This window comes from Bombyx mandarina, chromosome A1 (assembly GCF_030267445.1).
Source record: "Bombyx mandarina strain Sakado chromosome A1, ASM3026744v2".
In the NCBI taxonomy this organism is placed as follows: domain Eukaryota; kingdom Metazoa; phylum Arthropoda; class Insecta; order Lepidoptera; family Bombycidae; genus Bombyx; species Bombyx mandarina.
Genome location: NC_143234.1, coordinates 9,095,394 through 9,122,523, shown reverse-complemented (window position 1 = coordinate 9,122,523; position 27,130 = coordinate 9,095,394). Strand labels below are relative to the sequence as shown.

Here is a 27,130-nt window from a genome sequence, read left to right as displayed (position 1 = left end):
TTTTTTTGTCTTAAGCTAATTTTGAACGTCAAAGGTTAGGTATAAAATTGATTGATAAATAATTAATAACATTGATTACTTAACATATTATTTCAGCAAAGGAAAATATCCTGTTGCTAAATTTAGAATAAGTATTTATGGTAACTAGGTAATTAATAATTAATAATTAGTGAATCCTCGATCTAATTCAATGCAGCTCACGAATGAAACACGACATCAAACAACAACCTTTAGTGTTTTTAAGTGAGTGATGTGAGAGAAAAAACTGTTGTCAACTGATTTTATATATTGCATAGCTTTTATCGCGGGCTTTGAGCGCGGCGACCGAATTAAGAAATTCCGTAACGAAAATAAAACTTAACACCTCCCACCCCGCCTACCATGTACCATCGCGTTTATCACATTCACACATTGCGCTTGTGTAGTGTTTGTGAATAAGCGCGCGGCATGACGTCGCACTGCATGCGCATCACAAAAACTCTGCCCATCTCTCTCTCGCGCGGTCTAGCTTATGAGTGCGAAGGGGACAGTTAATGTTTTGCTTTTGATAATGTTTATGTCTTATTTTATTATTGTTTTAATATTAAATTTAATAATTTAATATTAAAACAATAATAAAATAACTAATGTTCGGTTTTAAATATATATATACCTTTATATATAAAAATTAATATCGCCGAAAATGATAGTTATTCAGCCTAACTAACGACAGGTACATTGTACTTTGTGATTGCCATAATAATTTAACAGGTTAAGGACCGAGATTTTTTTGCGTTTTTTGCCAAATTAATTAAATGCATATGGATAAAGAATTACTCAAATAAGCTATACCTACTTAGTTATGTTATGTTTGTAAGTAAGTATTCACTTCAGTGTGTCAATAAACGGTGAACGCAACGTACGTGTCTATTATTTACTAGTGGCGACGAGGTGAGACCCGCTGTGCCGATAGACAAGGGAGCATGTAGTACTGGTGGTAAGAGTATGAATGAAAATGTGACACCCAAACGTGAACGTCCTGTAAGAATACGCAAGCCACCAGTTAGATATGGATTCGAGGAAATAGATTAAGTATATAGTTATAACCTCTCTTTGTTTTTTTTTACTTTAGTTTGTTATGTACGCTTAGTTAAGATATATATATATATATTAATTGCGCTTATAATGTGTAGTAAATAAGGGTGGAGGTGTTATGTTTGTAAGTAAGTATTCACTTCAGTGTGTCAATAAACGGTGAACGCAACGTACGTGTCTATTATTTACTAAGTTACTTAGTAGTAATTAGTACTAGTTTTTTTATTATAGAAGTATATTGTCGAATAGAAAGTTTTTTTGTTGGCTAGTCTCCAAGTGTGACATTTAAGTAAAAAACAACGTTCGCAGTCACAACACAGCAGTCCCAGAAATTGCGGGAAAACGAAAGCTCTAGTCCCTTCCCTGTGCTATTTCGTACTAGATGCTTGACGGACGAAATATAGCTATACACTACTACTACTATCCGTCCCTGTTCCCGTTATCTGGGGTCGGGTCTCCTCACTCTACGGCGCCAGGCTGATCTGTCCTGGGTTGTCGGTTTTGGCTATATACGATTTAATATTTTATAGCATATTTAAAATGTTTATTTCGTATCCTACTATCAATATTTGAATATATAGGCTATGGATATCGCCATTACTAATGATCAGACGATTTCTGAGCTCAAACGCTTATATACGCAACTATACAACAGGACTGCTGCAACGTCTGTCTTGGCTTCTTAGCTTCCACGAGGTCAACGACTGAGTGGATTTCAACTCCTCAACAGTTAACGGTCTACCTCGGAATTCGTCTTCTATTTCTTGTAGCGTCCGGTCTTTTGTTTCTGGCAGGAAGAAGCCAGCTATAACCAAGCAATAAGCTACGACGCCAGCATATATCAGATACGCACCGTGTATACCGATGGACTTTAATAATAGTGAAAACGTTTTAACGGCTATAAATAGATTCGTTGATAAGAACAGTACGCTTATACCACCGGCTAGACTCCTGAACTCCAGAGGGAACAATTCTCCTGCTATAATGAAGGGTAACGGGACTGTGCCCGTCGCTATTGTGAACATGTGGATGTGTATCAGAGCTATACCTATGACGGGATGGTCGAAAGGTAACAAACCGCGCCCTTTACAATACGTATAAGCAGCGGTGGAGAGGAAAGCGAACAAATTCAAGCTAACAGTCGAAAACAGCATTGTCCGTCTGTTAATTTTCTTAATGACAAAAATGGCTGCGGCGTTCGAAACGATTCTCTGAGCGTCCAGCGTTATTATTAACAAAGGCATATTTATGTCTTCTCCTATGACAGCCGTGAATATGTCTAGAGTATAAGCAGCTAGGATGTTAGCTCCAGCCCATTGTCCTAACGTGTAAATGTGCATCATAATAAAAATAGGCCTGTAAAACTCTCTTTTCATGATTGTTGAGCAGAAGTGTAAAACGTTTCTTTTGACTTTATTTAAGAACGATTCTGAAAGATTGACGTCCGCTTTCGACTCTCTCACGACTATGGCCGCTTCTATCATTCTCTCCAATTCCTCTTCCTCTTCTTCGCTTCTCAACCATCTGAAGACTTTCCGGCATTCGTCATAGCGTCCTTGGTCGGCCAACCAACTCGGCGATTCCGGTGAGTAGATCACGATCAGAAGATCCACAAAGGCAATGAATGCGCAAACCAAGGCAGTCGTTTGCCATGACAAATACGAGCCCATAGTGTGGACCGCCAGAACTCCTGTGGCGATCGTCAATGAGATACTCGTCAGAAATGCACCTCGATTATTGGGGCTGGTGTATTCTCCGATTAGGACGGGTCCCAGGGAAGCGCTCATGCCCATAGCTATGCCTTGATTGAATCTTGCGATGAGTAAGGCAGAAACATTTCTTGCCAGCAATATATTGAACCAGCCGGTGATCATGGGAGCTATGCTGATGAGATTTGCTGTTCGTCGTCCGTACTTGGCCATGATTGTGGGGACGATGAAGTTTCCGACGACCAAAGCGAAGCCGGGGATCGAAGCTGTAACGAAAACAACGTTTTTGAAAAAGATTCTGAAGAATATTTCTGTTTATTTCCAGATCCAGATGATATTTTACTGGTGGTAGGACCTCTTGTGAGTCTGCACGGGTGGGTACCACCACCCTGCCTATTTCTGCCGTGAAGCAGTAATGCTTTTCGGTTTGAAGGGTGGAGCAGCCGTTGTAACTTACTTGAGACCTTAGAACTTATATTTACGTTGTGGATGTCTATGGGCTCCAGTAACCACTTAACACCAGGTGGGCTGTGAGCTCGTCCAACCATCTAAGCAATAAAAAAAAAAAGATCATTTGAGGTTTACTTGGAGGTAAAGCGTCTTGTGAATCCATTCGGGCAGCACCACCCTGCCTACTTCTGTCGTGAAGCAGTAATGTCTTCTGGTTTGAAAGGCAGGCGTTGTACAGTTAAAGCTGAGACCTTGGAAATCATGTCTCAAGATGGGGGGCGCATTTACGTTGTAGATATCTATGGGCTCTGGTAGCCACTTAAAACGAGGTGGGGTCGTCCAACCCATCTAAGCAACAATAATAATAAAAAAAGTTGTAATAGTTTTAAACTTTACTATTACTTTACTTAATACACAATTATGATTTAGATTTTAGACCTCATTTTTTGTAGGTTCCGTGGTTTCCTGTGAGCACTTAAAGTACCTTAAACTTGATATGAAGGTTAATGCGAGCTAATCGATATAAAAGAATGCCTCTGTAACAATTACAACGCAACGTTGCAATCTTTTCCTTATAATCTTATACCTTTAAACGAGCAATTCTTGTATATTAATATATTATATATAATCTGAATCTCGGAAACGGCTTCAACGATTTTCATAAAATTTAGTATACAGGGGATTTCGGGGGCGATAAATCGATCTAGCTACGATTTATTTTCAGAAAATGTTGCTTTATTCGTGTTTTCAATAATCAACTCTTCCCGACATCTATTGGCGAATAATATTACTATTTTTCTTAATTGAGGGCAACTAACCGCTTTAAAGACACAACAAGATGGCGTTAGCAAAAAAAAACCGAGCGAAGCTCGGTCATCACCTAGTTAATTAATGATACTTAAAAAAAAATTAAGCTAATTTTTTGTTTTCGATAAAAAACTCGTTTATGTTGAATTGTATAATTAATTTTTTGACTGACACGTTGGTGCAGTAGTTAGCGGCTTTATCTGGGTGTTTATTATCTATATATGTATTTATTAAAATATGTAAAAATATGTATGTCAGTCTATGGTACCCATAACATAGGCAATTCTAAATTGAGGCCAGATGACAGTGCCTGGTTTGTTGTTTGAACTGGGTTGGTGTTTGATTTTTGAATATCTTTAGATTATTACGAAAATTGCGCGGACGGAGGAGTATGAAATATCTCACACTTATAGAGAATGTAGAGAAGGAGTGCAGAATGCTAATATGTTTTTTAAAAAATACATTTAATCAATAAAAAAATCATTACACACACTATCATGTATTTGACACAGCACAGACATATATATAATAATGATTATATTCTTTGTTTATTGTCAATTGTCAAACTTTTGTTATTGTTTAAAGTCTGTGGTCAAACGGAGAATAGATTAATATTATTTGTCTTTAATATTGTATAGTTTTGGCGAAATTTGTGATTATATTATAGAAGTATAATAGAAGTTAATGGTGATTGTTGGCTTTGATGGTAAGAGATCTCGTGGGCGAATCTCCATGCGCTGGACTGATCTGGTGAAAGACCTTACTGAAACCACGAGTACGTGCGCCAAGCCTCAGTTCGCAAACTATGGAAAACATATCTCTAGGCTTTAATAAACAAGAATTCCACATGACCACGACTGCTCCGCCAAGAACAACCGGCTTTGATGATGATGTATGTTTTTAATTAAGAAGTTAGACCTTACCGATCCACGATCCTGTGGAGTAGTCAACGGGTATCGGTGAATCGGGCTGCTGGAGTTGCGGTACTAAGATGGCGGAGAAACCCATCACCAGTCCGTGGCTGGCCATGTTGAGACACACCCCAGCCGTCACAAAGCACTGAAACAAGGGCAGTGGAATATACTTTTTTTTATTGCTTAGAAGGGTGGACGAGTTCACAGCCCACCTGGTGTTACGTAGTTACTGGAGCCCATAGACATCCACAACGTAAATGCGTCACCCACCTTGAGATATAAGTTCTAAGGTCTCAGTATAGTTACAACGGCTACCCCACCCTTCAAACCGAAAAGCATTACTGCTTCACGGCAGAAATAGGCAAGGCGGTGGTACCTACCCGTCCGGACTCACAAGAAGTCGTACCACCAGTAAAAAGTTTTGAAGGCATTTGAAGGACGCCTTTCTTGCATACCAGAAAGCCAGAGATTGTGTAGGTCCTTTTCTCTACCTAATCGTTGGTACTGTAAGAGACTATTCTAGCACGCTCGGACGAGAAGTAATGATGACGGTACTAATACTTGCGAGCTCTTAGCGTGCATCGTCCGAACAAAACCAGCTGCTTCGATTATTCGATCTAATACCTAATATTAAAAAAAATATATATATTTCAAATAAAAAAGACATATCCGCTGAATTTCTTGCCTATTCTTCTCAGGGCGGAGGCTAGTTTTTGTGAATTGGCGGTAGTTCTTATTGACGTTCAACAAGTATGTACCTTCATTTATGTTGAACTAATGCTCCCCCGGTAGTCGAAATTTGACTATAAATTATAAGTTTGTATATACACTATTATGATTCTATTGTCTAAGACTTCTATTTATTCACAGATTTCGCTAAGACTACACTTTAGACAAATATTAACAAAGACAAACAATATTTAATCTATTCTCAATTTGACCACTTTATTTAACGTCTTTATTTAACACGTCACGTCTTTATTTAAGCAATAAGAATAGTTTGACAATAACAAATGTAGTATATGCAGTACAAGTAAGCGTGCGTGTGTGTGTCAAAAAACATGGTAGTGTGTGTATTGATTTTTTTTATTGAGTTAATGTATTTTTTATGCATAATTAAAAAAAAAAAACATTCTGCACTCCTTCTCTATATTCTCTATAAGTGAGGGAAATTTCATACTCCTCCGTCCGCCCAATTTTCGTAAGAAGGGGTCCAAAGTTTTTGCTTCACCTATTAATGTATAGATAAAAAAATTGATTTGATTTGATTTCATTTATTAAAAAAGAAAACCTTGGCCTGTAAATTAGCTTCATCATCAACGTCCACTGCTGAACATAGGCCCTTTCAATTCGAATAAATTAGCAAATTAGTTTACTACATTAAAAAGGTTGATAAATTAAAACCCCTCACAAATTCAATGAGCTAAAATTAGTTCTAACTCCGAAGACTATCAATTTACAACAATGAAAACGTGCTCGCGTATTAATTGGCGGCAATGAAAACAAATTCACGTCAATCGAAATAACCTTTTAGTTTCGTTGCGGAAAAATCTAAATAAAACCTTTGTTAGGTATTGATTGTTATTTGTATTAAGCTGACGAATCGGTCGTGTCTGGCACAAGGAATCACTGGAAGCTACAAAAGAAAAACAACTTAAACGCCACTTTTGGTGTTTGGCAATAGTGAATTTGATAATATTTGTTTATGTGCTTTTTTTTATTGGTTACTGGAGTCACCCACCTTGAGATATAAGTTCTAAGGCCTCAGTATAGTTACAACGGCTACCCCACTCTTCAAACCGAAACGTATTACTGTTTCACGGCAGAAATAGGAGGGGTGGTGGTACCTACACATGCGGACTCATAAGAGGTCCTACCACCAGTAATGTATGTGTATTGTCTATGTAAGAGAATCTTTCAACCATAGCAGTAGTTCTAGGGTAGTCCTTTCTTGCGCTTGCTCCTTAACTTGGTTCCAGGTTACAGACCGGCAGTCCTCATCTCACTCTCCACAGTACGTCATCAAGTGTGTATGTTCTTCTTTTTCTCCACCTTATCCCAGTAGCTGGGGTCGGCACAGCAAATTTTTCTATTCCATTCTCTTCTATACGTCATCTCAACACTCACTTCTCTCTCTGATATCGTCATTCACACACTCCATCCATGTCTTCTTCGATCGACCTATCCCCGTCTACCTTGCACTGCCATTTCCATACATCTCCTGGTCACATGCATCTTCTTTCTACGCATCACATGTCCATACCACGCTAACCGTGTGTATATGGCGTCCTATCAACCATAGTTATCACTAATTTCAAGACATCCAAATAACTTCGAAGTTTTGCATACGTATCCAGGACCGATCTCATTAAATTTATTTAGCGTGTCTTTTTGTTGTTTTTAATCTACATTTTAGTTTGTTTTCATTATAAGTACATGTTCTAATAAGAAGCATCATATTAACAGTTCTTAGTTGAAAAGTACACGGAGAATCTTCTGTTGGCGAGTAGCGAGAAATAGCCTTAAACATTGGCAATGAGAATGTCTTAGTTTATGGCAGAAGAAAGGCAGGTTTACCGATCAGAAAATGTATAAATATAAAAAAACCGCACGTAAGATCCGTTCGTAGGCAGCGAGATATATATATATATAACTTAACATTTCAATAACCATTCATGATAGGATTCACTGATTTATTTGAGGCAGAATACTCGTGGTAGGACCTCTTGTGAGTCCGCACGGGTAGGTACCACCGCCTTACCTATTTCTGCCGTGAAGCAGTAATGCGTTTCAGCAGTAATGAAAGGTAGGGCAGCCGTTGTAACTATACTGAGATCTTAGAACTTATATCTCAAGGTGGGTGGCGCATTTACGTTGTAGATGTCTATGGGTTTCAGTAACTACTTAACACCAGGTGGACTGTGAGGTCGTCCAACCATATAAGCAATAAAAAAATAAAAAAAATTGTAGAGTGTTGTGTGGACTCATGATGGCACAGTCAGTATAGGACTGTGTTTCCATCTGCTCTGATGGTAGCAGGGGAGTTTCTGCCTCAGCGGCAAAGCCAAAGGCATTTCCTTTAGGTACCGATATGTTTTTCGAATTTTTCCTACTAAAAAATAGTAGTAACATTTTTCCTTACGCATTATGAGTGGCTACTTTCTGAAGTATCTTATCATCAGCATCGCCTTTTCAAGATACGGACGAAAATGTTATGATAAAAATATTCAAATGGCTTTAATCAGCTGATGTCGAATGAATGTTGTTATTGTAAACTCACTTAACTGTTTAGGCTTCATAGTGTTGTCCCGCGGCTTTGCTCGCGTTCACATTTGCAGTCATGAATTAAAATTAAAAAAAAACAAGGACCTAACATAAAATTAAATGATAATTTATAATAGACCAAAAATGTTTTTGTATGTTGCCAATAGATGGCGTTTAATGAAAAAAATCTATAAGATTGCATTCGGCTGCCATATTGATGAAATATGTCTCAACAATATCAGTTATGCTGATGACATGGTGCTGCTGAGTGCGTCGGCCTGTGGGCTGTCTAAGCTGCTTGGCATATGTGAAAGGTATGCTCTAAGTCACGGTCTGGTGTATAATACAAAGAAGAGTGAGTGTATGGTGTTTCAGGCCAGAGGCAGGTGTCTGGATAACATTCCCTCCGTCAAACTGAATGGTACGCCACTGCGCAGAGTAGACAAGTTTAAATACCTAGGACACTTTGTAACCTCTGACCTGAGGGATGATACAGACATTGAGCGGGAGCGGAGAGCGCTGTCTGTAAGAGCTAATATGATTGCCCGCAGGTTCGCTCGATGTTCGCGGGATATCAAAATCACTCTATTTAGAGCGTTTTGTACGTCCTTCTATACGTGCAGCCTGTGGGTGCTCTATAGTCAAAAGCAGTACAGCGCCTTACGCGTCCAATACAACAATGCGTTCAGGGTGTTGTTGGGGCTGCCTCGGTTCTGTAGCGCGTCGGGAGTGTTCGCCGAGGCACGAGTCGACTGTTTCTTTACGACCATGCGGAAAATATGCACATCCCTGATTGGCCGGGTCCGGGTCAGCCCTAACAGCATCCTGTAGGCTTAGTGCGAGTTTCAAAAATCGAATCGAATGACTCGCATCGAGTGTACGCTCTTCACGGTGAAACGTGCGGAGCTCTGTGTGCTTAGTGCGAGTTTTGTAACGTTCTCACTAGCGAGCCAGTTTGCTCAAATTTGTATGCAATTGGAACAGCGCCCCTAGCGGCAAACGTACTCGGTGTTATTTTGTGAGTGCGAGTTCATATTAACGTTGTGATCTCGTAACCGAGTAATTTTACCGAAATGAGTACTACGAATGACATTTGTGCGAGTGCGTGTTACAAATTAGTGGATTTTAACGTTTCGATCGAGTATTTCTTTAGTAGTTTTATTTTTCCAACTAGAGAGGCAAAAATATCATGCCATAGAACCTAATTTTTTTTTATGAAAAATGATAATATGGAGTGAAATGGATTTGATTAATTTGAAGCATTAATCAATTGGCATGGAATGAAATGAAATGAGATCAGATAATATGGGATAAAATATAATCTCTGCAAAATGCTGATTATATACTGAGATTTTTGGAGTTTACTCCTTTAGAATCGATTTACATATATAGGCCCGGGGTATGAAAATTATGGGGACCAAAATCGTACTAGCATGTCACACGAAATGCGTGAGTTTACTCCTTTAGAATCGATTTACATATATAGGCCCGGGGTATGAAAATTATGGGGACCAAAATCGTACTAGCATGTCACACGAAATGCGTTATGCGCATTTCGTGTGACATGCTAGTACATGCGCCGGCAGTCCGCCACAAAGCCTCGTACTGATCGCGCGTTTCTCTCATTATTGTATTTTCATATATTTGTTAGTCGTTTGTTTTGTGTCTCGTTAATTTGTTAATAATCTGTAGTGTATCGTGTTGTCGTAATATAGAACTATTTCTCGTATTGTTTCGTTTAATTTTTTATATCCAGTAAACTCCAGTCGTGCGTCGGAGCGGACACACACACTTTTTTTTCAGTGGACCTTTTCGAAGACTTCGAGAAGCTACGTCCAGCGGTTTTGTTTAATTTTTTTAAATTTTCGCACTTTCACAGATACTAAACAGTTAATAAACCCACGTTACTTTGTTATTGCACAGATGGGTGGACGAGCTCCCGGCTCACCTAATCTTAAGTGGTTACCGGAGCCCATAGACATCTACAACGCAAATGCCGCCTCCCACCTTGAGATATTAGTTCTAAGATCTCAGTATAGTTACAACGGTTGTCCCACCCTTCAAACCGAAACGCATTACTGCTTCACGGCAAAAATAGGCAGGGTGGTGATACCTACCCGTGCGGACTCACAAGACGTCCTACCACCAGTAATTACAAAAATTAATTTTGCGGGTTTGATTTTTATTACATGATGCTATTCCTTTACAGTGAAAGTCAATCGTAAACATTTGATAAGTACATATTTCATTAGAAAAATTGATACCCGCCGTTGGGATTAGAACACCGGTGCATTGCAAGATACGAATACACCGGACGCCTTAACCTTTAAGCCAGGACGGTCTCAAAATTACACTTATACACGAAGAAATATTAAATACGCATTAACTAAGAAACATTAAATAGACAAAATAAAACAATTCACACAATTTAGCTCCTCGCGGTCCCTCCAAAATGTCTTTTCACCTTTTTTTCCTAGTTGTTCAATTGTAAATGAATAAATCAAAATCAAATCGAGTTTACGTTCTATACGGTGAAAAATGAAGAATTGTGAGTGTGAGTTGAGATATGCTACTCGCTTCGCAGGGCGTTTATTCACCGAGAGCAGCAATAATATTATTTCTCGTATATTGGTAGCACGTGATGTTTTGGCATTAGACCGTCTAAATGAAATACAACGCATTTTAACAGCATTTTAATGGGAACCAACTACTTTCAAAATTATTCGGGTAATGTCACGTGTTCAATACTATTTTGTACCTTTAGAATTAAAGTGGCTCAACCCAAAATTCTTAGTTTCTGGTAAACTTCAATATTGTAATACAATAATTGTATTTTTTTAGTTTTTCGGTTTAAACACTTTAAGGCATGCCATTTTATTTGAAAAAGACAGAAAGAGTACTTTGTCCTTTTCTAGACTAAAAGAGACTGTTTAATTTTATAAGCTGATAGAATAATATAGAAAAGAATAATAGGATACCCTCTAATCGTCACATTGGAAAAAGGTATGGCTTTATCATTTTATCATTTAAATTATTTTTTATTGCACTTATAAAACTAATTTAATTTACAATATGTAACTACATATATCTATAACTAATCCGTACTTGTCAAATTCCTCATAAATTGTCAATATTCTTAATAAAATTCCTATTAATAATATACAAGTGCAAATGTTGAGCTGCTTGCCGAAATGATATAATAGTGTTTTGTTTTTTTGTTGTTTCCTTGTAGGCTGCCTGTAATAATCTAAATCTGTGTGAAAGGCAATAAATGATTTTATTATTATCTACTAATGGTAGTCCAGTGGTCGAAATTTGACCATAATTTATTTAAATTTTAAGTTTGAACATTATTATAGTTCTATTGTCACCTTTCTATTATCATCATTTCTATAATAATCATTGCTCTATGTCGCCAAGGCTACATTATAGAAAAATAATATTAAAGACAAAAAATATTAATCTATTCTCAATTTGACCACAGATTGATAAATCAATAAACAAAAAAAGTATAAATGCATGTGTGTGTCAAATACATGGTAATGTGTGTAAGGTTTTTTTATTCATTTAGTTTATTTTTTTATTGTTTATGCACAATTAAAAAAAAAAATTAGCAATCTGCACTACTTCTCTATATTCTCTATGAGTGTGGGAAATTTCGTACTTCTCCGTCCGCGCAATTTTCGTAAAAAGGAGTCCAACATTTTTGCTGCACGTATTACCTACTTAAAATGTAGGTTCTTAATAATAATACATAAGTGTTTTGAAATATAAAACTAATCTTAATTTTTTTAGTTATACCACTTCCATTCTAAGGGTGCAATTTCGTAAACAAACTTTGCCGTAATGGCGTAACCTTTAAAATACACGAAAACTGCCCAGCATAAACATATTTTTTTAGTAACTTTAATAGAAGTATTAGAATTAGAAGTTTATTATAGAATTTATTTAATTGTAATTACATATTTAGACATACTTAACATAATTAATCTTGGAATAGGTAATTATTTCAGTTTTTTTTTATTAAAGAAATTATGTTTTACATAGGTTTAATCTTTTACCCGTTGAACGTTTATAAAATGATTGTATTTACGGTAATAGTGTTGATGATCTTCATTAGGTGGCCCAAATATACTAAAATTATTACGAGCATCCATCCTTATTTATAAATGTGTAAAGAAGCAAAATTATTATTACATTGTTCAAATTTCTATATAATTTATAAATATAAATCTGTACGTATGTACCTGTAAATATGTATATTGTGCGCGTGTGTGTGTGTGTGTGTGTGCGCGTGTGTATGTGCGTGTGTGTATATATTTCTATAATAGATAGATACACAGTGTGCAATTCATTTCGAAATTATTCTTGCCCATCTAATGGTTGTCTGGAAGAGATCACTCTTAGCGATAAGACCAAGAAAAAATGTTTCACAATATTTATTCATTTTGTGTACAATAAAGAATACTCTTTCACTGGTGGTAGGACCTCTTGGGAGTCCACACGGGTAGGTACCACCACCCCGCCTATTTCCACCGTGAAGCAATAATGCGTTTCGGTTCGAAGGGTGGGGTAGCCGTTGTAACTATACTGAGACCTTAGAACTTATATCTCGAGGTGGGTGGCGCATTTACGTTGTAGATGTCTATGGGCTCCAGTAACCACTTAACATCAGGTGGGCTGTGAGCTCGTCCATCCATCTAAACAATAAAAAAAAAAAACTCTATCTCACTCTCTCTCTCTCATCAAACAACTCTTTAAAAAAAAGCAATGATTTAATAAGAATTAAATGAAAAAGCAAAGAATTAATATGTATTTACAACTAGCTAGACGTCTATAAAATTTTCTAACCGAAAAAATATATGTGTATAAACCATTAGTATAGATAAAACCTTAAAAAACAACATTATTATTAAAAACGAAAGAAAAAATCTTGATATTGTATTGGTTTCACGGCAAAATTTTTAGTGACTACTTAACTTGCTTGAAAGTGAAGAAATACTCTCAAAATCCATTAATTTGTAACTCGCACTCGCACATACAATAATCGAGAGGCTCACTTCGGTAAAGCTATTCGATACATGAGACAGCAACATAAACAAACCTTCTCTCTCCCACAAAATGAGATTCATAAGCTTACCACTAGGTGGCACTGATACAAACTCACACAAATTAAACATAACATTAACATCGACTGAGTAATTAAAAAAACTCGCACTAAGCACAGGTACATTACCCATTACCCGACTAATTATAAATATCGTTAGAAAGCTTGGCATTTCAATTAAACGCCTTAACAAAAAACTTGCGTGTTACCAATATAAAAGAAAAAATTATTGCTTCTAAAGATGAATAAACGTCCTGCAAATCGAGTAACTCGCACTCAGAGCTCCGCACGTTTCACCGTGAAGAGCGTACACTCGATGCGAGTCATTCGATTCGATTTTTGCAACTCGCACTAAGCCTACTGAGTGCGAGTTACTCGATTTGCAGGACGTTTATTCATCTTTAGAAGCAATATTTTTTTCTTTTATATTGGTAGCATGCAAGTTTTTTTTTAAGGCGTTTAATTGAAATGCCAAGCTTTCTAACGATATTTATAATTAGTCGGGTAATGGGTAATGTACCTGTGCTTAGTGCGAGTTTTTTTAATTACTCAGTCGATGTTAATGTTATGTTTAATTTGTGTGAGTTTGTATCAGTGCCACCTAGTGGTAAGCTTATGAATCTCATTTTGTGGGAGAGAGAAGGTTTGTTTATGTTGCTGTCTCATGTATCGAATAGCTTTACCGAAGTGAGCCTCTCGATTATTGTATGTCATTGTGCGAGTGCGAGTTACAAATTAATGGATTTTGAGAGTATTTCTTCACTTTGAAGCAAGTTAAGTAGTCACTAAAAATTTTGCCGTGAAACCAATACAATATCAAGATTTTTTCTTTCGTTTTTAATAATAATGTTGTTTTTTAAGGTTTTATCTATTCTAATGGTTTATACACATATATTTTTTCGGTTAGAAAATTTTATAGACGTCTAGCTAGTTGTAAATACATATTAATTCTTTGCTTTTTCATTTAATTCTTATTAAATCATTGCTTTTTTTTAAAGAGTTGTTTGATGAGAGAGAGAGAGCGAGATAGAGTTGTTTTTTTTTTTATTGCTTAGATGGATGGACGAGCTCACAGCCCACCTGATGTTAAGTGGTTACTGGAGCCCATAGACATCTACAACGTAAATGCGCCACCCACCTCGACATATAAGTTCTAAGGTCTCAGTATAGTTACAACGGCTACCCCACCCTTCGAACCGAAAAGCATTATTGCTTCACGGCGGAAATAGGCGGGGTGGTGGTACCTACCCGTGTGGACTCCCAAGAGGTCCTACCACCAGTGAAAGAGTACTCTTTATTGTACACAAAATGAATAAATATTGTGAAACATTTTTTCTTGGTCTTATCGCTAAGAGTGATCTCTTCCAGACAACCATTAGATGGGCAAGAATAATTTCGAAATGAATTGCACACTGTGTATCTATCTATTATAGAAATATATACACACACGCACATACACACGCGCACACACACACACACGCGCGCAATATACATATTTACAGGTACATACGTACAGATTTATATTTATAAATTATATAGAAATTTGAACAATGTAATAATAATTTTGCTTCTTTACACATTTATAAATAAGGATGGATGCTCGTAATAATTTTAGTATATTTGGGCCACCTAATGAAGATCATCAACACTATTACCGTAAATACAATCATTTTATAAACGTTCAACGGGTAAAAGATTAAACCTATGTAAAACATAATTTCTTTAATTAAAAAAAGCTGAAATAATTACCTATTCCAAGATGAATTATGTTAAGTATGTCTAAATATGTACTTACAATTAAATAAATTCTATAATAAACTTCTAATTCTAATACTTTTATTAAAGTTACTAAAAAAATATGTTTATGCTGGGCAGTTTTCGTGTATTTTAAAGGTTACGCCATTACGGCAAAGTTTGTTTACGAAATTGCACCCTTAGAATGGAAGTGGTATAACTAAAAAAATTAAGATTAGTTTTATATTTCAAAACACTTATGTATTATTATTAAGAACCTACATTTTAAGTAGGTAATACGTGCAGCAAAAATGTTGGACTCCTTTTTACGAAAATTGCGCGGACGGAGAAGTACGAAATTTCCCACACTCATAGAGAATATAGAGAAGTAGTGCAGATTGCTAATTTTTTTTTTTAATTGTGCATAAACAATAAAAAAATAAACTAAATGAATAAAAAAACCTTACACACATTACCATGTATTTGACACACACATGCATTTATACTTTTTTTGTTTATTGATTTATCAATCTGTGGTCAAATTGAGAATAGATTAATATTTTTTGTCTTTAATATTATTTTTCTATAATGTAGCCTTGGCGACATAGAGCAATGATTATTATAGAAATGATGATAATAGAAAGGTGACAATAGAACTATAATAATGTTCAAACTTAAAATTTAAATAAATTATGGTCAAATTTCGACCACTGGACTACCATTAGTAGATAATAATAAAATCATTTATTGCCTTTCACACAGATTTAGATTATTACAGGCAGCCTACAAGGAAACAACAAAAAAACAAAACACTATTATATCATTTCGGCAAGCAGCTCAACATTTGCACTTGTATATTATTAATAGGAATTTTATTAAGAATATTGACAATTTATGAGGAATTTGACAAGTACGGATTAGTTATAGATATATGTAGTTACATATTGTAAATTAAATTAGTTTTATAAGTGCAATAAAAAATAATTTAAATGATAAAATGATAAAGCCATACCTTTTTCCAATGTGACGATTAGAGGGTATCCTATTATTCTTTTCTATATTATTCTATCAGCTTATAAAATTAAACAGTCTCTTTTAGTCTAGAAAAGGACAAAGTACTCTTTCTGTCTTTTTCAAATAAAATGGCATGCCTTAAAGTGTTTAAACCGAAAAACTAAAAAAATACAATTATTGTATTACAATATTGAAGTTTACCAGAAACTAAGAATTTTGGGTTGAGCCACTTTAATTCTAAAGGTACAAAATAGTATTGAACACGTGACATTACCCGAATAATTTTGAAAGTAGTTGGTTCCCATTAAAATGCTGTTAAAATGCGTTGTATTTCATTTAGACGGTCTAATGCCAAAACATCACGTGCTACCAATATACGAGAAATAATATTATTGCTGCTCTCGGTGAATAAACGCCCTGCGAAGCGAGTAGCATATCTCAACTCACACTCACAATTCTTCATTTTTCACCGTATAGAACGTAAACTCGATTTGATTTTGATTTATTCATTTACAATTGAACAACTAGGAAAAAAAGGTGAAAAGACATTTTGGAGGGACCGCGAGGAGCTAAATTGTGTGAATTGTTTTATTTTGTCTATTTAATGTTTCTTAGTTAATGCGTATTTAATATTTCTTCGTGTATAAGTGTAATTTTGAGACCGTCCTGGCCTAAAGGTTAAGGCGTCCGGTGTATTCGTATCTTGCAATGCACCGGTGTTCTAATCCCGCCGGCGGGTTTCAATTTTTCTAATGAAATACGTACTTATCAAATGTTTACGATTGACTTTCACTGTAAAGGAATAGCATCATGTAATAAAAATCAAACCCGCAAAATTAATTTTTGTCATTACTGGTGGTAGACGTCTTGTGAGTCCGCACGGGTAGGTATCACCACCCTGCCTATTTTTGCTGTGAAGCAGTAATGCGTTTCGGTTTGAAGGGTGGGACAACCGTTGTAACTATACTTAGACCTTAGAACTAATATCTCAAGGTGGGAGGCGGCATTTGCGTTGTAGATGTCTATGGGCTCCGGTAACCACTTAAGATTAGGTGGGCCGGGAGCTCGTCCACCCATCTGTGCAATAACAAAGTAACGTGGGTTTATTAACTGCTTAGTATCTGTGAAATGCGAAAATTTTAAAAAATTAAACAAAACCGCTGGACGTAGCTTCTCGAAGTCTTCGAAAAGGTCCACTGAAAAAAATCTCAGTATATAATCAGCATTTTGCAGAGATTATATTTTATCCCATATTATCTGATCTCATTTCATTTCATTCCATGCCAATTGATTAATGCTTAAAATTAATCAAATCCATTTCACTCCATATTATCATTTTTCATAAAAAAAGATTAGGCTCTATGGCATGATATTTTTGCCTCTCTAGTTGGAAAAATAAAACTACTAAAGAAATACTCGATCGAAACGTTAAAATCCACTAATTTGTAACACGCACTCGCAAAAATGTCATTCGTAGTACTCATTTCGGTAAAATTACTCGGTTACGAGATCACAACGTTAATATGAACTCGCACTCACAAAATAACACCGAGTACGTTTGCCGCTAGGGGCGCTGTTCCAATTGCATACAAATTTGAGCAAACTGGCTCGCTAGTGAGAATGTTACAAAACTCGCACTAAGCACACTGAAGGCATTAACAGACCGTTAAGACTGTCGGTACTTGAACCATTGTACCATGGTTCACTTGCGGACTAAATAATATTAGTAATAATAATGGTTGGTTCGAAGTAGGTATCAATGGAATGGAATATTTGAAATGTATTTCACTGATAGCTACTTTTAATAAGTGTATATTTTTTATTTGATTGGTTTTGTTAATGTTAAGTATATTTCAATGATACTATGTACACATATGGACTTATTGTTGTCTGAAATAAAATAAATCATTCATTCATTCATTCATTCATTCATTAACAAAAAATATATGTTGAACATAGGTAATTTAAAAGATATAATAAATTATTCACTGTTACAAGAAATTTAAGAATTTTGAGGTGCTCTGTAAAACATCTTAAATCATAATTTAGTAGATAGGTACCTACTCGATTATTTATTTTGGGCAATTACTTGACCTGCCAAGGATCGAATTGTTTTACCCATTTCCGAAATTATCTCTGACAGATAGAGAAAGACAAAATATATTCGTCTTTTGATTGAAGTCAATAACAATTTCTATTTGTTGCGTTCCGCCTTCAATGGATAAGACCACCGTTTTGCAATACAATAGAAACATGAAACATAAAGACTCATTAATAAAAATAGCCATAGGTCTAGGTCTAGGCCTCTCAGTGGGTCTCGTTTCCGATCCGGTGGTAGATTCTGCGAAGCACTGCTCTTGCTAAAGTTAGTGTTAGCAATGTCAGATTTGAGCCCCGTGAGCTCACCTACTTGTTAAATTACGCTGACATAGCCTCTCAAGGCTAACAGCTTAGGTCAGCAAAAAATTAAAATTATTAGGGACAGAAATCGACGCTCTATATCCATTTTTTTGTACAGTCCCATCGCCTATGCAAGAGAAAGTAATTGATAAAATAACGACAACGAATCTTCTGCTGGTAAGGAAGGTTGAAGGTTTATGAAGGTTCCAAGTTTGGCAGGGTCGTTACGCTTTAAGGATATGTAGAGCGTTAGCGTGTGAGTTGCTACAGGAAACGGGAAAGAGAAGATCACGTAACGTATGCGTGATAATGCGTGACGGAGTAGCGTGTGCTTTTTATTTATTTATTTTTTCCTACCTATGCTGGTCGCCTTGGGAGGCTATTTCAGCTTCTTCTTGACGTGTAGGTGAGCTCACGGGGCTCTAACCGGGAGTGTTGCTAACACTGGCCCCAGCAAGAGCAGTGCTTTGCAGAATCTACCACCGGATCGGAATCGCGACCTACTGAGAAGATCCGGCGAAACTCAGTGGGCTGTGGTAGCGTGCGCGTAGAGTCATAGTATAATAAGTAATAGTGCACGGTATAATGACGGCCCTGATGATGTGATTCGAAGCTAATTGACTGACTCGGTGGTGTAGTAATTAGAGCCTCTGACTGTCGCTCCGAAGGTCGTGGGCTCGATTCCCACATCGGACAAACATTCGTGGAGATGAACAGGTTTGTTTGCTAATTGTATGGGTGCTTATTATCAACTTATGTATATATTTAAACGTATATTTAACGGCCGTCTGGTGTAGTGGTAAGTGACATGATCACTACACAAGGGGGTCGCAGGTTCGAATCCCGCCAAGGGAAGATATTTGTATGATAAATATCTTTCCAGGATAAATGTATTTTCCAGGATTATGGATGTATATTAAATATATGTATGTTTATAATAAAAATCTTACATTTATTTCCGTTATCTGGTACCTGTAACACATGTTCTTTACGAATTATCACGGGACCAGTTAACGTGGCGTGATTGTTAGTAAATATTTATTATTATTATTTATTATTATTATTATTTATTATTATTATTATTATTTATTATTATTATTTATTATTATTATTATTATTTATTATTATTATTTATTATTATTATTATTATTATTTATTATTATTATTATTTATTATTATTATTATTTATTATATAACTATGTATGCTAGTCTCTAGTACCCATAACACAGGGAGTCTTAATTTGGGGCAGGGGTGACCGTGCGTTATTTTTTCCATTTATTTATTACGAGCCGTGGCATAATTCAAACTACTTTTATACTACGTTTAATCTCGACTTTTTTATTGTAATGATATTACATGTCAGCGCAACGTCACTATTTAGTTAAATAAAAATAGTTAAAGTTGTATGTCAACAGCTGCAAATTATAAATATATAGCGGCCCGCTCCGGCTCCGCTCGGGTTTTTAACAAAAATTTCAACGATATTTGACGCTGTTTTATTTTTTTAATTAAAAGAACACTTATTGCGGCATAACTACAATAGTTAGACATATGCTGTCCCGACACTTTTTGTAAATAATAATGTGTTCTACAAAGTCGTAGTACATTATTTTATTCCATCATCAACAGTATTCTCAGGGCACGCGATGTAAAGAATATTTTAGGTAATTTTTTTACACCTTGGGTTACATTATTGGAGTTTTAGTAAAGATTCCTATTTTTTTTAAAAAAAATATAGCCTGTGTTGCTCGGGAACTGTGTAGCTTCCAAACAGTGAAATAATTTTTCAAATCGGTTTAGTAGTTTCGGAGCCTTTTCTATACAAACAAACAAACAAATCTTTCCTCTTTATAATATAAGTATAGATTATTATGGTCTTGAAAATGTCGTTAGCGTAATCTACGTTTTTACTGAATTTCCACTATTCTGTGATAATTGTTTGAGATGATCCCCTCATCTCCTTTTTATCATCGCACCTCCCGCCATCGGAGCAGAGTTCATCCATATTATCTGGAACCGCTGCGTTTATCGATAGTGCGTTTCCAGAGGTCTTTTTTGCCACGTACCATCCGGCTATGGAATGAGCTCCCCACCACGGTGTTTCCTGAGCGCTATGACATATCCTTCTTTAAAAGAGGCTTGTGGAGAGTATTAGGCGGTAGGCAGCGGCTTGGCTCTGCCCCTGGCATTGCTGAAGTCCATGGGCGACGGTAACCACTCACCATCAGGTGGGCCGTATGCTGGTCTGCCTACAGGGAAATAAAAAAAAAAAAAAACTCACCCACCAGTTAGGATAGGACCAAAATACCCCCTCGTACCTAATAGCAGTTACGTTGGCAAAAAAAACAGGAATTTTACATGGCCACGCACAATTACAATTACTAAGTAATTAACACAAATAAAAATAATTGAAGTCCTGATAACCAATCAGTGCTTCAAATATTACTTGACATTGCTGTGTAGGTAATGTAGGTTAATTATAGCTTGACTTTGTTTTCATTGAATAAGATCGAAGAGATACGAAGTCGCGGCTTACTTGGAGACATGCGATAACCGACGTCCATATTTTGATCACACCATTACTATCGCTCAGCTTGAGATCAAAATTCAAAGTCAAAGTATTTACTGTTCAACTTCTGTCACACCTTAGTAGACATGACTTTTTTTATTTTTTTATTTTCCCTTGTAGACGGAAGAACATACGGCACTGATGGTGAGTGGTTACCATCGCCCATGGACTTCAGCAATGTCAGGGACAGAGCCAAGCCACTGCCTACCGTTGAGTACTCTCCACAAGCCTCGTTTGAAGAAGGACATATCATATGGAGTGGAGCTCATTCCATAGCCGGATGGTACGTGGCAAAAAAGACCTCTGGAAACGCACTGTCGATGACCGCAGTGGCTCCAGGTAGTATGGATGAACTCTACTCCGGTGGCGGGCGGTGCGATGGTAAAAACGAGATGCTGGTATCATCTCGAACAATTCCTCAGAGCACTCCCCATGGAATATACGGTACAAAATACAGAGGGAACTGAAGTCCCTCCGCAGACCCAAAGGTTCCAAACGATCCGTGATAATGGGATTATCGACGACTCGAACGGCCCTCCTCTGTATGGAGTCAAATGGAAGAAGCTGGTATTTGGGAGCCCCAGTCCAGAGATGGGAGCAGTACTGCACGCGAGGCCGGAATTGTGCTTTATAAAGCAAAAGTCTTTGTCCAGGCGTGAAATACCGCTTCGCTTTGTTGAGGACTCCCAGCATTTTGGACGCCAACTTGGCTTTGCCTTCCAAATGACTCCGAAATTGGACATCACTCGAAATGTCGACCCCAAGTATCCCGAGTTCACGGGCTCATTCTGATAGAACTTGCTAAGATTAGACTTGATAAGAGCAATGCTTCGCTGAATCTATCACGGAATCGCGACCCACTGAGAGAATCCGGGGATAAACTCAGCTGGTTCGGTCTATAGCTTACGTTGCACATCAATCTTCGATAACATAACCATGTCGGTGACGCGAACCTGTAATATTTTCCTCTAACAAAAAGTGCTCAAGAAGTTTTCATTAAAAAAATGGCCAATGCCAATTATAACAGCGAAGTAATGATTTTTCCAATCCATTTTATAATTCCCGTTCAAGTCTCCCAGCATTTAAATTTCGGATAACCGAAAATAAAATATCCGAAACGACGCACAGCAAAATTTACAGCAAAAAAAGAAAATAAAACAAGTTTGTTTGTTTGGCCACATTAAATGTTTTCCGCTTTCCCTAAATTCGTTGCGGGAGAAACCGCGATTAACTAAATAAATATCTACATTGGTGTTTACGATTAAAACATCTTTCAAATTCGTCTGCGGTTAGATGCTATCAAAAGTGTTTTATGTTTCCGTTTGTATTTGCAATCGGTTTGTTTTAGACAAACTAGGCATCAGCCTAGGTGCCACAATATTCCCAATCCTGCGGACAGAATGGAAAGCAGTCGACGTCGCCCAAAACACGTCATTTCGGATCTTCCCGATCCACTAACGGTGCTTCTAGATACCTCAAGCACCGATCATCGTTCTGGCCGAACCCGTCGCTTGCGACGAAGCGCTCGACGAGTAAATTAACCCACAGACACAGCCATTGAGTTCCTCGCCGGATCTTCCCAGTGGGTCGCGTTCCCGATCCGATGGTAGATTCTGCGGAGCACGGCTCTTGCTAGGGTTCGTGTTAGCAACGTCATTAGTATTGAGCCCTAGCCCTAGCTCACCTACTAGTTAAGGTTACGTTAAAATAGCCTCTCAAGGCTATCAGCTTATGTAGGAAAAAAAGGGTGAATTCTTTTTGGGCACATTTTTGTTAGCATCAGAAAGCTTAGGTCTTCTTCAAGGGCAAAGATAATTTCAGTGTCAAACTGATGTTTCCGACTAGAGCTCTTTTGAAACTTCTTTTAAATAGTATAGCAGTGGAATTTCGGGCTTTTATTTTGCTTGGCTAATACTCCCCGGAAAGGCAGTCTATCTCAAAGCACTGGTTCCAGATTACTACGATGCAATTCTCTTCGTCCTTGCGTCGTATAACTCAATTATGAGGGTCGTGACTGCCGTTCTGTATGTTTCTCTCTCACGATCTTCCTCCATCTGTTTCTGTCTCTGGCGGTATGGAGGTCGTTGTGAAATTTGGAATTAAAGGCGTTGCGGATCTGGTCGGATCAAAGTATTGGACTGCGCCCTCAGAGGCCTTTTCCCATCCTCTTTACTGGTACGATGAGCCTCTCGAAGTGTTTTAGTATAATATTAAGTGAATTGTGCAATGTTAAGGTTACAATGGTGGTAATATCTTAATTGCTTAGGGGACTGGAATGGTCCATGTTTTTTAATGCATAGACGGGTGAACGAGCTCACGGCGCCTGTATAGTTAAGTGGTCGCCGGAGCCACTAAGACAGCATAACAACGTGATTGCCTCCCCCCCACCAAATCTAAAGGCCCTTGATCGGTTCCGTAAATTCCTAAGTTTGATTTTCTTGGTTTGCAAGGATAATCTAAAGCATATCGGCATAATTGAAAATATCGTCGCAGCCTTAGGGACAAGACACCTGATGTACCACTAAGAAGCGATGCGACTACGCCCTTTTTCAAGTCCTACGAGCAAGCACCAATTTTTCCAATGAAATACGCCCTTATCTAACATCAAGAATAACTTGCGTGATAAAAGACAAAAATTTTCATACCTGCAATATTGCTATTTACTCACTCATCTCAAATCTTACTTAACTGGTGGTAGGACGTTTTGTAAGTCCGGACGGGTAGGTACCACCACCCTGCCTATTTCTGCCGTGATACAGTAATACATTTCGGTTTGAAGGGTGGGGCAGCCGTTGTATTGTAAAAACTGAGACCTTACAACTTATATCTCAAGGTGGGTGGCCGCATTTACTGTGTAGATGCCTATGGACTCCGGTAACCACTTAACACCAGATGGACCGTGAGCTCTTCCACCCATGTAAGCAATAAAAAAGATACCTAAGCATAAAGTTATTTTGCAGCTTATCGACAGCATTAGTTCAGAGAAGGAGGTTACGAATATGGCTTTTGACTGCTATCATCAATCTTTCCCCTGACAAAAACTAAACCTTCCGCCTTGATAGTACAAAGACTTGAACGACCAGTCATCCGACGTTCACACAGCATAAGGACTATACCTGTTTCTTGAACGGCGTGATCCATTGATTTTTCTTCATCGTTGTAAATAATACAAACACACACACACACACTCGATTATTGAACACGCGCTATCTTGAAAACGATCGCTACGGCTTATCGCTAGCCCAGCGCCGACACAAATGTCGATTTATTCCTTGATCTTATGAAAACGTTAAGAAATCGTGAAGCACTTCAGTCTGGTGCGTTCGATGAACACGTTCCGGCGACAGTTCATTTAGATTGCGGTGCGTAAACATCACGGCGACTCGATTTGGAGATGTTATGAATGCAGTTAAACGAGCCCCGTCTCGATTTTGAATGCCTTAACGAACTCGATGTTTGATAACCCTAATTGTTGGCTTTCTACATGTTTTTAGATAATTATGTAACGTGATTTTTTATTCTGTGCCAGTAAATTTGGTCAACTCCCCGAGCGCTCAGATCCTCTCCTAGAATGACAACTGATGACGGCATCATTTCCGAGTGACTAAACTAAGAACTTTCGCAAATATAGTACTCAACAGGACTTTTACTGGTGGCAGGACCTCTTGTGAGTTCGCGCAGATAGGTACAACCACCCTGCCTATTTCTGCCGTGAAGCAGTCATGCGTTTCAGTTTGAAGGGTGGGGCAGCCGTTGTAACTATACTGAGACCTTAGAACTTATATCTCAAGGTGGGTGGCGCATTTACGTTGTAGATGTCTATAGGCTCCAGTAACCACTTAACACCAGGTGGGCTGTGAGCTCGTTCACCCATCTAAGCAATAAAAAAAACCCAGATCCAATACCACCCCCCGTCTCCCATAAAACCAGCATACAAATGCCCTCACAAGATGAGGAGAACGATAGAGTGGCCTTCGCCTCTTATTTAATGGTTTTACCTTATTAGAGTACAATTGTATTCAAGGCACTAAATCCGATGTTAAACAAGTCCTATGGAATAATGGAATCAACCACAGGAAAACGTTCACATGTTTTTTAAATGTTTCCAGATACAAGGCCATCGTATGAATACAGTGATTCATGCAGGGTAAACTGATGCGGACGTAAAATTGCATATAAACGAGGTCAGAATCAACAAGGTACATTATCGGCAAGGCTGTAGGAGTATACTGTGCAATCTATTTCAATAAGGTCTCCATTTGACATGCCTTGCTATAACCTTTCATTGCTGACACTTTCCGTCTGGACAATCATAAAACAGAGATGATAATTAAGATTCTAGAAACACGTAGGTGCGTAATTGATTGGAGACCCGAAGTTTGAACCGCAGACAACTGGTACCCTAACATTAACGAAATGAAAGAATGATTTTCTAAATTGAAGTCGTCGTGGCCTAACGGATAGGACGTCCGGTGCATTCGTGTTGAGCGATGCACCGATGTTCGAATCTCAGGCGGGTACCAATTTTTCTAATGAAATTCGTACTCAACAAATGTCCACGATTGACTTCCACGGTGAAGGAATAACGTCGTGTAATAAAAATGAAACCCGCAAAATTATAATTTGCGTAATTACTGGTGGTAGGACCTCTTGTGAGTCCGCGCGGTTGGGTACCACCGGTCTGCCTATTTCTGCCGTGAAGCAGTAATGCGTTTCGGTTTGAAGGGTGGGGCAGCCGTTGTAACTATACTGAGACCTTAGAACTTATATCTCAAGGTGGGTGGCACATTTACGTTGTGGATGTCTATGGGCTCCAAAAAAAAAAACAATAAGCCTTGAACCCTACATCTCATCGCAACGGCGCCAACAGCGGCCTTCGGCGTTAAATGATTACTGGCGTTAGTTGGCGTTAGTTGTATGATAAGTGATTGACAGCATCCCTTTCTTGGAACCTCTGGGTCTGCGGAGGGACTTTGCTTCTCTCTGTGTTCTGTAACGTACTATGTTCCATGGGGAGTGCTCTGAGGAATTGTTTAAGATGATTCTGATATGTCCTTCTTCAAACAAGGCTTCTGGAGAGTACTTAACGGTAGGAAGCGGCTTGGATTTGCTCCTGGCATTGTTGAAGTCCATTGGCGACGGTAACCTCTCACCATCAGATGGGCCTTACGCTTGTCTGCCTACAAGGGCAATAATATATTATATATCAGAGAGGCTGTGATCTCATTTGATGAAAAATATAAAGAAGATTCCCCACTAATCAAATTAGTTTTTCCAAGCTTATACAAAAATTAGTATTTGCTTGACTGAACGTAGTGAACCATCTGAAATACACATGCACTGTGTTGCAAAGGTCGATATGTGATTGGCAACTTGCCATTGTAGGGTAAGAAGTCCGCGTTTCACTTTGCGATAGTAAATATTGCATTCTCATATTATCTGCAACATAATAAAACATTTTACAATATAAATAGGGTTGTCCCGATCTGTTCCCGTTATAAATATAAAATTATAATGCACTTGGGATTTAAGATTGGCTCCGATCTCTTTATATATCTTTACTGATGGTAGGACATCATTACTGGTGGCAGGACGTCTTCTGAGTCCGCACGGGTAGGTATCACCGTCCTGTCTATTTCTACCGTTAAGCAGTAATGCGTTTCGGTTTGAAGAGTGCGGCAGCCGTTGTACTGTTAAAATTGAGTTGTAAGTACGTTGTAAGTGAAACCTTAGATTTCATGTCTCAAGGTGGGTGTCGGCATTTACATTGTAAATGTCTATGGGCTCCGGCAACCACTTTACACCAGGTGGGCTGTAAACTCGACCACACAAATCTATACATATATAAATGAATTGCTGTTCGTTAGTCTCGCTAAAACTCGAGAACGGCTGGACCAATTTGGCTAATTTTGGTCTTGAATTATTTGTGGAAGTCCAGAGAATGTTTAAAAGGTAGATAAATATGAAAGTGCTCGGAATTAAATAAAAATAACAATTTTGTTTTTCCTTTGATGTGTCTTCCGTCGGACGGTTTCTTTTTGTTTGTTTTAAGTTTATTTTATACAAAAGTTTAGGTCCTATATTTAT

The 27,130-nt window shown here is 37.6% G+C and overlaps 2 protein-coding genes across 2 annotated transcripts; one reads left to right on the top strand and one right to left on the bottom strand.

Annotated features, from left to right (window-relative positions):
• Positions 1-919: 919 nt before the first annotated feature.
• On the bottom strand, positions 920-24,333 carry LOC114253578 (facilitated trehalose transporter Tret1). Its single transcript, XM_028188506.2, has 3 exons — positions 24,160-24,333; positions 4,964-5,099; positions 920-3,049 (listed from the first exon to the last, which is right to left on the bottom strand). Exons 1-3 carry the CDS (start codon positions 24,196-24,198, stop codon positions 1,719-1,721), a joined length of 1,506 nt encoding a protein of 501 aa, XP_028044307.2. The 5' UTR covers positions 24,199-24,333; the 3' UTR covers positions 920-1,718.
• LOC149499507 (uncharacterized) lies at positions 8,429-9,049 on the top strand. Its single transcript, XM_089739717.1, has one exon. The coding sequence runs from the start codon at positions 8,474-8,476 to the stop codon at positions 9,047-9,049; it is 576 nt and encodes a 191-aa protein (XP_089595843.1). The 5' UTR covers positions 8,429-8,473.
• Positions 24,334-27,130: the final 2,797 nt, after the last annotated feature.